The sequence below is a fragment of the Micrasema longulum genome, unplaced genomic scaffold (genome assembly GCF_059751315.1).
Source record: "Micrasema longulum isolate JH-2025_06_02 unplaced genomic scaffold, ASM5975131v1 h1tg000176l, whole genome shotgun sequence".
Taxonomy (NCBI): domain Eukaryota; kingdom Metazoa; phylum Arthropoda; class Insecta; order Trichoptera; family Brachycentridae; genus Micrasema; species Micrasema longulum.
Genome location: NW_028277381.1, coordinates 1 through 13,278, shown reverse-complemented (window position 1 = coordinate 13,278; position 13,278 = coordinate 1). Strand labels below are relative to the sequence as shown.

Below are 13,278 nucleotides of genomic sequence, written 5' to 3'. Positions count from 1 at the left end.
TCCAAAAAATTCATTTCATCCACGTTTATGAAATTTTGTTTTGTTGTTTTTTTGCCAAAGTGCATCCACACGCTCATTTCCAAAACATACCTTAAAAATATTATTAGTAACACTTTTACAAGTTTTTTAACATATATAAACCTACCTTCATGCATTTATTAGTAACAGATCAATAAAAATACAGTTGTATAATAAACATCCAACAATACTGCATTATTAGCTACAAATGTTTGCCTACGTATTTACCATTATTTATCTACGTAGTTTTCAGGGATTCTTATAATTTATTGGGTATTTGAAATTTAAATACATCGTCAAATCCGATAATACCTACAGTTGAGAGTTGCGTTAACATTATGCTAAACCACATTTCACTTAATTGCATAATAAATAGCATTTAAAGTGTTAGTCTTTAGTGCGGTGTTAAACCACCCTAATACTAACAAGAACTGAAGAAAAGGAATTATTCCAGCTGACAAATGAAGAACCCTTCGGTGAATCGAGCTGTCAATCAGTCTTCAGTCCTCAATCCTCGGCCTTCGTCGTGATTGAAGTGAGACAAAACAACTCCGAGAAGCTGTTAAGCAGCTCGCTCGCAGCTTAAAGTGCGTCAGTATGCATCTATAAAAATACTACACCCTCCATTGTTTAGTTGATTTCAATACGACATCTTTCTTAGTTAAATTTAGTCCGGAGGAGATGGAATCCGAAGCCATTACGTCGTATCGTCTGCAGAAGAATGCCACGTTATGGAAGAAAGGGCAATTTATGTTTAATTTGAAATAGATTAAATTTTAGTGCGGCTAGATATAGGACCGAAGACAAAGGCGGGCTACATTCCAAACGAACTATTTTCGTACAACACTAATAAAAATATAGGGACATAACACGAGGGAAACCCCCACAAAACCGTATGCGGGGCGAAAAAGTACAGCACGGGAACATTGTTTTTAAGTGTAAATATTACCACAGACTTATCCTCCTGTGTCAGGTCGCAACACCAACCGCCAATCACCAGAGAACTGTTAATATATATGTACATGTTTGCGCACCGGTGACTCAAAACATTTTTTCAAAAATGTTGGTGATATGATATTATTTTGAAGATATCGAAATGGTGCATAGTAAACTTTATATACTTTGCAGGTGAGTGACGTTCTATCTTTTATTAGAAACACCTAGTTTTTAGTTTCCTTACATACTCGTATACGTATATTTTGATGGAGGATTTATGTTTGTGTGAATGAAAGTGTGTGTGAAACCGTACTGGTAAAATCGACCTGTTTACGATTTTGCCCCAGAAGATTTTCGTAAGCACTTCTTTATTTATGTAATCAATAAATAAAAACTACTTGACAAGACTGGAATACAGAAGAAGAATAATTATTATATGCTGGGTTACCCACTCAAAAGTAGCAGTTTTACGAGTGAGTTCTGAAATCTACATTTCAAGACTGTCAAAAAATATATAAACATCTGGTGTTTTCCCCACGTACTGGAATGTATTCGATAAAGCTTCTGTTGGAGCTGAAACAACTGATTTGGAGATAGGGGAGAAAGGATACGTATTTTTTTTTCAAGATCCGTTCAATGTTTTAATCCTTTACTGCACTGCAAATTGATTAAATGCCAACAACTTCCATTGTCTACAAACGGACCTGAGTCCATCAGCGTCCAGTTTGTCACAAAATAACCAAATGCCATCAACCTCAATTACGACACAAATTAACCAGATACCAGAAGATTCTGGTGTCTCCAGCTGATATTAAGCCAGTCCCCAAAATTGATGCGGTGCAAATAAGAGAAACAAACTATCGTAAAGGTAAAATAGCAATAATTACATAATATCCGTATTACTTAACCAAAATTGTTGATGCAAAACAAGAAAAAATTACCTACACCTAATGTAGATCAGCCATACAAAAACATAATCCCTTCAACAAAACATAATCCACAAAAACCGATCTTTACTAGGATTTTCGTAAGACTATAGGACAAGTCATCACAATGAAGGATGTGCGCAATGGAATAGGATCCAAGGATCCAACCCTTACTATAAGGTTTAAGACAGGTCTCCCGTGCACAAATTTTACATCTGCAATTGATTTTTTATATTTAAAAAAAACTTAGGTAGGTAGTACTCATTACAAACGGTTCAGTTAGTAGGTAGTAGGTAGTCATTAGGGCGTCCGCCGACCAAACATGGGTTCGATATATTCAAACAAAAAAAATAACACTGCAATATTTCATAATTCCTGGACTATCTGAAGAACGATTGGAAAATTAACAAGGTCACGGTTTGTTGTCCGGTAATATCTTACTTGTAACTGTAGGTAGTACGAAGGATAATCACTGACATTAATTTGATTAACATATTACAACAGAGATGAAGAACATTTAAGAGAAGGTAATATAAATGTCTTATATCAAACTTATAAAACTTTTATATTACCTTCTCTTAAATGTTCTTCATCTCTGTTGTAATATGTTAATATAAACAGCTCCCCAGAGAGTTGAATCCAGTCCTAGTCTACAAAAATCTGGACAAACTCAAAATATTGTTGATTAATTTGATATACCAATTTTGTTTGTCTAAATGAAAATCATTATTTTTGGTCAGTGTTTTTCAACCTGTGGCTCGCTCGCTTGTAGCCTCGCTTGGGGGTCGTCTCGGCCCCGAGCAAGGTTAAAGTAAAATGTGCTGGTTTTAGTCAATATACGAGATGTGCTCAGAAAATAACCGGAATTTTAAAATTTCACGGGTTTTAGTCCGATTGTCAATTTATTTTTACCATGTTAGTATACATGCCCCTGAAGTATGCTAAAACTTTCAGCTGTATTCATTATTTACTTTGTCTGGGGCAGCCGCTAAGGTTAAACATGTTTTTATGAGCTCGACGATTTTCATTTGCTAAAATAAATGGTTTAAAGAATTTGTATCAAATTTTGTGTAAAAATTAAATAAAGTGTAACAAAGTATTTGAAATGTAAACAAAGGGCTATGGTGAGTATGCTATGAGTAAAACAGGAGTTTACGAGTGGTATAAGCGTTTCCAAGATGGCCGTGAAGACGTTGAAGATGACGAACGGCCCGGACGCTTCAGCACATTAACAACCGATTAAAACATAGAAAAAGTTAATGAAACGGTTATGAACGATCGCCGAATCACAATCAGAGAAGTCGCTGATGATGTTGGCATATCGATTGACTCATGCCATGAAATTTTTCGAATGTTCTGGGTATGAAATAACATGTATACCAACGTATTTTTTTTTTAAATTGACAATCGGACTCCAAACCCGCGAAATTTAAATTTTCTCATTATTTTCTTAACAAACCACGAACTACAGTAAAAATACCCTAATTTCATCGATTAGGCAATGCCTGTTTAAAGTGTTAATGTTTTCACAATTTGAGGAATCTTGGTTCTATTTTTGAGACACAAATAACCAAGTTTTTTAAAAATTCATTTTTAGTTTTTCGAGTTTTCTTTTTCTGTATTTAATTTTTATGCCAAGCATTGAGGAGATCCTCAGTTAACATAGGTAGGATGTGGCAAATGACTCTTAATAATTTCGAAGCTATCCTTGTAAGCTCTGGATATTCTTATAATATCATTGTCTTCACGTCCAGAAGACGTTAATCTCATGCGATTTCAATTTAATTTTAAGCGTGCAGTCTGCAGCAACATACATCGAACTTATAGACCTCGCTGGTGACAGCTCGCTGCGCCTTCCTACCACCTACCTTGCACTCAATTTTTTGATTGATCATAATATGGTCCCAATAGCAATAAAATTAAATACGTCGTCGTTGAAATCACAAACATACAAGTAGTATTATAAGATTACCGTCTTGTGGGATCGTCAGTTTTTTTTATTCGTAAGGGGGTCGCCTATTCAGATAGGTTGAAAACCACTGTTTTAGGTAGAGCAGAATCATTTTTCAATATTTAAAGTCAAATGAAATGTGGTTACAATATGGGTATTGTCCAATATGAAAAGATCATGCATTAGAATTTTCCTCGAGAGGTTGCATTCAGCACTAAATCGCTACTTCAACGGCAAAGACACACAAAGACACCAATGGGCCGGCCAATTGTAAAAAGGGACTCACCATCGTGGGGCCCAAGAAATCTTCCACCGAGACTCGAGCGGGGCGCGGCCACGCGGGGCCCAGCAGGGATGCCGGCTCGGCGGGGCACAGCGACTTGGGGGCGCTCTCGTCCTGCCACACACACATGCACACGTAGCGTGAGTTAAACTCGCTCATGTAGTGGTGTATCAGTACAACCGATAATATATCTACTACCTACACAACACATCGAAAAAATGGAATACTCAAGATGGCGACTTTGGTAGGCATTTCTTAGAGTATGCTTAATTCTAAAAAAACACGTTCCCGTGTTGTAGACAAATCTATGAATATGTGCCGTAATAAAATAAGTTCAATAAAAATACGCTTTAACCGCTAAGCTAAAGAAGATAATTTATAGTATATTAAAGGTATTTTATGCAGTAAAATGTTCAGTAACGTGTTCAGCTCTAGTTGTAATTATTAGCAATACATTTAATATTCATCAACACGGCACAAACTATGGCTTGCATGCACCAATGTCCCGATTGTGTCGTATTGTAAACTCGAGACAAGATCTGGACTTTTTTTATGTAAGTCTTAATAGATTTAAAAAATCACGAAGATAGACTGGATCTTGTCTTGAGGTAGTAATTTTTATTTTTTCTGTCCTAGCTTTAATTTTATTTAGTTGTATTTTATTTTATTAATGCCTGTATTTATTATAAGAAATTGTATTAACTATCGTTAGAATGGACTGCATAAGTCCGTCAAATAAATAAATAAATATATATTGAACCCCGTGGTTCATATTACCAGCGTAGATCGAAAAAAAATCAAATGCATTTTTTCAAGTAAATGCACATGTTTCTCTCGTATGCGTTATGCGTTCTCGTCGAATATAACCCTGGTAGGTCGATGAAAAAAAGATTTATGCTTCTAACTTTATTTTTATCGATTCGATTAAATTTTTAATTTTATGGAAATTTTAATATCTACGAACGCGCACAGTGTAAAGATCTACACTTCGCTGAAAACCGCACTTACTACTTATGTAGGAGCTTAATTTGAGCAAAAACTATGAGAACGGATTCGGTATTATTAGTAGTACAGGTAAATTACCTTTAGTTGAGGCCACGCATGCGTTCTCATTTCATCTATCTATATACGATTCCGAAGTGTACAAAAGTGTGGGTTTATTAAATACGTAGTCCCAATTAACACGAATCATCTAAATCCAAACTGCACGGTATAGCTAGGGTGGATTGACATTTATTGTATTATTTTGTATTTATTTTTAATGTATTCAGGGACTACTCTTAGGTGAAAATCCTGCAAAAGGAAATAGAGTAAAGGTTAGTCACCTTATTGAAAATGCAGCAATAGGAACATTTCACTTTTTTTACATTTTTAAAGTAATAAAGATCTATGAAATACTGTCCAGTAAAAAAAAATTTTGGGAAAAATACTTTTAAATTTGTAATTTTATTCCATCAAAAACGGTGATTCCATTGGCCACGCCCCTAATACGTCACGATTCATGTTTATTTGTTCCTAGCTATTGAAATTTGTGTAGAAGAATATCATGAATCTTGACGTCACAACAACCAAGGCCAAACACGTCGCGTTTTATACGAACGTATTTTTAATGATTTTCTTTTTCACGACTAATTATTCTAAATCAATTTCATATATTTTTATCGGTATTCGTAGTATGTGATATTTCCCTATTCGAGTGAATATGGGTAAATCCAATTTAATCCCGGTGCTGATTCGTGATAAATATGTAATGTAATAATTATTTTGGTGTATGCATTTATCATAAATATAGAACTAAATGTTACTGCAATTATTATTAACTTCGTGATATACGTAGCTTTATTCTACACTATTTTAATAAAAGGCCTGTACAAAAGCTTATAAAAAATATACCACAATGAAATTCAGCAGATATTTCCATCATGATTAAAATGTCAACACCGTAAGATGCAAAATATAGTGTACTATTTTGTATAGCGTAATAAGCTGAGGTAATCGGTTAGTTTCATCATTCACTGAGAACGGACTGGGCGCACTTTATAGTTATACAAGTATATATTTTTTGTATATATCTATAAACGGTGGTAGTGGTTTAAAATAAATAACAATTATATTTATTTATTTTCCCATAAACATAGTTACTACTATTGTCAAATATAATGGTAAGCTGTGCATAATTGCTTATTTGGGCGATTCGCTCCTGGCAGTCACTTGTTACTAGGTACATATGTAGGTTAATTTTTTTCCTACTACTAACGGGGAAATTCAAATTAAGTGGTTTGAATTTGAAGTATACTAAAAAGCAATTTTATGCCATAATTTCAGCATAAAAGAGTTTTTTTTTTGTTTAATATTATAATACCACTGTGTCAACCGATTTAACTGCTACATTTGTTATAAAACGGTGGTTCTATAGATACTAAAGATATATATTTGCGCATGGGTGGACTTGTTAAACTCTGTTCTGAGGGACAGCCTTGAAGAAAATAAAACAATTACGCAGTTTTATATCAGAATCAGACAGAGCGCAGTGTATTTTATATCAGTTCACGCATAATTGCGCAATCGGAAGGCTGTGTGTGGGGTTTATAACAGTTTTTAGGAGTTATTAATGAATGAACACCAGACGCATCTCAGCACTCATGATCAAAACACCAAATCAATAACAAAATATTTCTTGCAGTTATTTAAAAAAATAAAGGCGGCCATCGTGGTATAGTGGTTAAGATACTTGACTCACACATGGAAGGTTCCGAGTTTGATTCCCAGTGAGAACACAAAAATTAAATTTGAGTTTTCTCGAGCCTGGATGTACTGTGCTGTAATTGACCACTGTAACTGAGCCTCTAGGACGTTTGTGTGCAAAAAATTAGTTTTTTTTAAATTAGTGTACTTATACCTGATTTTATTTAATAAATAAAAAATAGATGCTGATTGTTTAGAGATCAAATTTTTAGGGAAGCATTGGCTCCATCCAATATATTATGGACGGTAAGTGCATGGTATGTAGCAAGCGCGTTCCGCCCATACATACTGTGGATGCGGCGCATCCCTTGACTATTTAAAATGTATATTACATAGTTTATTATTAAAAATATGAAAAGAAAATCTTTTAATATTCCTAAAATGATATTATTCCGTATTTCCTGTCAAGGTACCTTGGCCTTGACAGTATTAGTTAGATGCGCCGTAATCGGGATACTACTCTTTATTATCAGTCCAGTCCAATAGGACTAATAACGAGTGATCGAATTCCCGCACACGCGCATGGTTCATAGCGTTGTCATATTGCTCCACAAGACTCATAGAGATAAGAGCATTCACCTCGTGTAATGCAAAAAATGACTCCAATAAGATTTAAACTGAACAACTGTGGGTGGCTTCAGCCAGACGACAGAATTTGATCCAGGATACGGCTCTACCCAATGTAGGGAGTGCCGTTTTACCCACAGTTAAACTACTGGGAGTTTTACTCAATTCTGACCTATCTCTTGACGCTCAAATTAGTAGAACGATAAGTTCATGCTTCTACCAGCTGAGACAAATTAAATGCATACGCAAAAATTTGCCGGTTGATGCCGCCCGTCAATTAATAAATGCGTTTGTAGTGTCTAGAGTCGATTATTGTAATGGTATCTATGCAGGTCTACCAATGAACAAAATGACTCGCCTACAATCTGTATTGAATGCCGCAGCGAGACTTATTTTCGGAATCTCTAAGTTCAGTCATATCACTCCACTACTTCGGGAACTACACTGGCTACGTTTTCCACAGAGGGTCGAATACAAACTCTGTTGGCTTATGTATAAGTCACTGCACAACTCGGCTCCGGAATATCTAAGGGAACTATGCATTCCAGATGAACTAGCTGACAGGCGTCTCACGCTTAGATCAGCTACGTCTACGGCGAGAGGAAAAGTTATTATACCTCTACGCAAACAGCGCACTAAATTTGGTGAGCGCGCATTTGCGGTCGCAGGCCCTATGGCATGGAATGCTCTCCCAGCAGAGGTGCGAGGCTGTGAAAGTGAAGTGATGTTTCGGAAAAAACTTAAAACCCACTTGTTCTCTAAATCATTTGAATAAATCCGTAGCACGTGACAACAAAATAAATTATTTTAATTAAATTACAAATTTAAAAGCTTCAATTAAATTAACTTAACAATAGAATCACCATGTAAAGCGCCCTTGAGGTATTTTATTACAAAAATGGCGCTATATAAGTTATCCACAATAAATAAATAAATAAATTAGCATGAAGATTTAAATAGCGTATTATTAAAATTTGGCCAAAATTCAAAAACATCTCGAGTTTTAGGTACTTATAGAAAACTTATACAGCATCATTTTCGTTATATAGATACCTCAAGCGCACTTTATGAAACTGATTCTATGCTATATTGATTTTAATTAGATATTTACCGCACGCACCTGGTACGTAGGTACTGAGTTTACTTTTAAATATATATATTCGATTTGTATTTGTACCTATTATGGACCATGCATGAAAGTAAGAACAAAATGTATTTTCACCAGCGGATTTTGTTTCTTGGCTATCTTTATCCGAGTAGCGTTGGAAAATAAGGAATTTCGGCTGACCTTTACGAGAACTTTTCCGCATTTGCTAATGTATGTAAGTATTCGATACAATGAAAGCATCCACCTCTTTCCCGAAACTGTTCATAAAGACTCGAGTCTTTCTTCAGTTTCGCATATCAATATCAATTTTTTTTTTAAACTAACTAAGCGAAAATTTAATATTTCTTTACAATCAAACCGCGAAAATAACAAAACAAATTAACTTTAAAAACTTTCATTGTACCCCTCACTGCAGTATTGTCAGTTTGTGATCAATCAAATACACATGGTCAGCACAATCACCCTTTTCTAATTTCCCAGTATGACAGTGGAGGAATACAGTGTTAGTTCCAAATTGAGACCGCGGCCGCACGCTCCAGATCCCGCATCGGAAAGGAAGAAGAACGTAGTAATACAAACAAATCAATCAACGACACGAAACCCAAATACATATAGGAAACATTAGAATAATTTGCCCTATACAACATGCACTCAAGCAACAGAAGAAAAACAATACGTATCTATAACAAATCACAGAGGAACATCAAATTATCAAGACACTACCGGCAAAATCCTAACACAGATCCTAACATGATCCCTATCGAAGTCAGGCGAAATTACTTTTCGTCGTAGTACTGAATTCCTCACAAAAACCATTTTCCTATTCGATAGTTAATTTAGAAGTATTCGATAGTTAATTTAGAAGTATTCGATAGTTAATTTAGATTAGTAGGTAGTACCTACAGAACTAATCGTTTTTTCCTAATCGTGTTTTTTAAACTGTTGACTACTGTCAACAGGCCGGCTTCCCCTAAAGAGCTTTAAGTGGTTTCCTCTCCACATGAGCAAATGCTGAGAAGTTCCTGATAGGCTCACTTTAGCATATCCTTCCTGATCCCAACAGTTTAGATACATTTAAAGAAATATAATTGCAGAAAGATCCTCTTTTGAAATATGAACCGTGTATATTGTAAGCAAGGTAAAAAATAATGGAACTCCCATATAAAAAACAATAATTTTAAAAAGACGTTTTTTTTTCCTTTACTAGAAAATTCCTAAATAGACAGTATGTTTATGGTTTCGGGGGTAATAAAATAATTTTAATAATAATGTTTGGATAATTTATATAGCGCCATTTTTGTGAAGATCACCTCAAGGGCGCTGTACAATAAATAAATATCCCAACACGTCTTGCAGCTACAGAGCGCATGGACGGTCGGGATTCTAGTTCCTCGTTTCCAATTATGATATATTACAATTATGATATATATGAGCTAGATAACAGAACGTCTTGCAGCTACAGAGCGCATGAACAATAAGAAATCTAGCCCCTATTTTTTTTTTTTTTTTTTTTTTTATTTATTTATTTAATCCAATATAAAATACAATACAAATACATAGTTAACAAAAATGTCTATACAATAGGTAGGTACATTCAATATATATATATTTTTATGGATATAGCCACTCCACTGGCCCACAGGCACGTTCCGGAGTGTCAGTGTATTTTTTATTCATACATAATTGTACATAATTTCACATCAATTGTGTAAAAATTTAAAAGAAATAAAAAAAAATAAAAATTAAAACATATCTACATCAATAAAACGAGAAAGGATTTTCAAGAAACTATAATTACATTCTTATATATGAAACATATTCCTCATTCCTATTTACATTTTTATTTTGAATTTTTCTTTTTTGACAGTAAAGTTTAGAGTTTAAATGATGAAAAGGCTAATTTTATAAAATTAGAATTTAGATAACAACAAGTCTTGCAGCTACTGAGCGCATGGACGGTTGAAATTCTAGACCCCATTTACTAAATGTTAGAAATATATTTATCGATGACTTACCCTTTCATATTGATGCGCGCTGAAGGGCGAGGCGAAAGTGGGTCCGGGGCGAGACCCCGCGGCTCGGCCGTACAGGTAAGGGTAGTAGGCCCCGTACATCACCTCGGGGCAGCCCATCGCCAGCTCGGGGCGGGGCTCGTGGCGCGCGCGCCCGCCCGCCCAGCCGCCCACGCTGCCTGCCGCCACGGCCGCCCGTACGGATCACCCCTACTGTGCCGGACAACCGATCTGCCAGCTGCTCACTGATAGTTTATCGAAAACAATCGAAGGAATGTTAATTCCGTTACGCTCCCTTTGTTCGCAAATATGAATTCTACGTTCATTTATATTCACTTGTATATCACTCACGATCACGAGGCGATGTTTTGCATGATCACACACTATATTTTAGATTTTTCACATTATTTTAACCGATTTTCACGTAAACAGTTTTCTACGATACGAATACTTGAGATTTCTCAAAACAACTATCCAAGTTTGACAGCATCACTTAATAACACATTTTGGTGCTGTGGAGGTCTTGAAGTACCCTGCAACGAAATAAAATTATATAATTATTTAGCCCTTCTCTCTTATTTGTATTATTTCCAAAAATAGATAATATGTAGATACCTACAACGCAATTTTGCATATCTAAAAAGGTTATTTTTTCCAGGCGATGATAACATACGCATTCTGCTAATTAACAAGAATTCTATAATACATACTTACATATTTGCATTATTCATTAATTTAGGTAGGTGTGTATTAAAGAAACTGGTTTATCGTTCGTGTTACTGATCAATAAATGCAATAATAAAAACTTAATAAAATAACTGCTTGCCTTTAAATAACAGGTAGCATTTTACCAAACTGCGGTTGCTAGAATAAGAAAAAGTCCAAAATAGGCACTTCCAATCAGTAAAATTGATTGTAAAAGTTCATCTGTTAACAAGTATTGCCATTTTACATACATTTTAAAAAAATCCCATGTGCTTCTTATTTATTTTTATTTTTATTATAAGTTACCTACCTACATAACGCATGTGTGTAGAACTAGACTGTATTCCTACACTTCCATACAGGAAAACTAAAATTAGGTGATAGTAGGTATTACTTTAATCATACTAAGAATGCACTATGGGCCGCGCAGGTTAACACCCCGTACCCTCTGTACAATTAATAATCTAAATTCGTTTCTCAATACAGGGTTAAAATAGCTGAAAAAGAAGGGGAAAGGCAGTGCGGTCCAACCAAACACCACAAAACGACTGACCGTCGCTGCGTTATAAGTCTATCTCAAATGCATAGGTGGAGTCATGCGCAGTAACGACATATTTTCGTCAAAACCTGGACATTCTTAGGAGAACTAGTTCACGCATAAATAAAATTTAAAATTATTTTCGATGTTTGATTGCAAAGATATTTAGGTAGGTACCTACCAGGGGCGAATGCTCCTTATAATCGATTACATGCAGCCTACCATATTTTTTTGACATCGTAAGTAATGTTTTATAATACTGTAGTATTATTAGGAAAAAACACATCACCAAAAAAATATATTACTTTTCTTGGGAAAGTAAATTTACATATTCCTTTATTCCATACAGCGACCAGTTGCGCCTCTATTGGCCAAAATTATTACTACTGGATTACACGAGATTACTCTGCTCACTTTAAAATTACTAATTCAAATACGTCTTTAACCTAAAACTTTAGAATCTCGTTCGAAAAATTACACTTGCAATTACAGTAAAATCTTGCAGCTTTCATTAATGCAATTTAGTATTTCAATACTTGTTCATAAGGGCTAGTATTCTTTAAAATACATCAATTTGACTTACGACATTCTAAGGGAGGTGACAATATACGCACTCGTTATGTGTGAGAAAGAGATAACGAATATATTTTGTATGTCTTAACACGAAAGTTACAATAATAAGTAATATTGTAGGTTATTCTTCAGTATCCATTTAAAGTTTTAAAATTTAGTTAGAGTTATGATAAAAACGTTACTAGTGTATAGTGTTAAGAATAAATATATATGAAGAATTGTAATATGTATAACTTATGTCGTTTTGTGAATAATAATGTGATATAAAAGTCGATGAAACAATGATTCTTAAAACATAATTTATGTTTTGTTTGGTGAACTATCGTACTCAGTAAGGAATACTTTAAAATTATTTAATCATTATCATTTATTAAGAAATAGTGTTTTATTTCAAGATAAGTTATAATAGTCTGACTTAACCAAAGATGCACTGGTGCGCTAATGAATTATCCAGTTTATTAATGACTTTTTCGACGCTTAGCCCAAAGCGCGAAATAGCTGCGCGGTTGGGTCGTTGCTTTCTAATGATGAAGGTGGGGGTTCGAGTCCAAATTTTCTTTTGCAATTATGTTTTTTTAAATTGTATTTTTTAAATCAAATGTTTGTGCTACATTAGAAAATATTTTTACTGAAACTATTAGCCGCTGGAGCCATTTGTTAGGAATTATTTATTAAATATAAAATAGACTTGTTTTTTATATGCCATACTACCGCTATGGACATTTTATCAGAATTTTCATAGCTTACCAAATTTAAAAACTCACCGCTCGCCACCGCTTAACATAGGTTCATATTATGTCATACTCGTAGATGTCATTCTTTGACTCGTTTCTTTTAAATTAGTATTTTTCTTATATTTGGTATTAATATGTTAATATATTTTTAAATGTAGGTATTGAAAAAATGTAAACCTACA

The 13,278-nt window shown here is 34.5% G+C and overlaps 1 protein-coding gene across 1 annotated transcript in view; it reads right to left on the bottom strand.

Moving 5' to 3' along the window:
• vg (transcription factor vestigial) overlaps positions 1-11,081 on the bottom strand; it is a 117,922-nt gene extending 106,841 nt beyond the window's left edge. The window contains exon 1 of the mRNA XM_088242896.1: positions 10,550-11,081. Within this exon, the coding sequence (XP_088099022.1) occupies positions 10,550-10,666 (117 nt within the window). The 5' untranslated portion in view covers positions 10,667-11,081. The remainder of the gene's footprint in view (positions 1-10,549) is intronic.
• Positions 11,082-13,278: the final 2,197 nt, after the last annotated feature.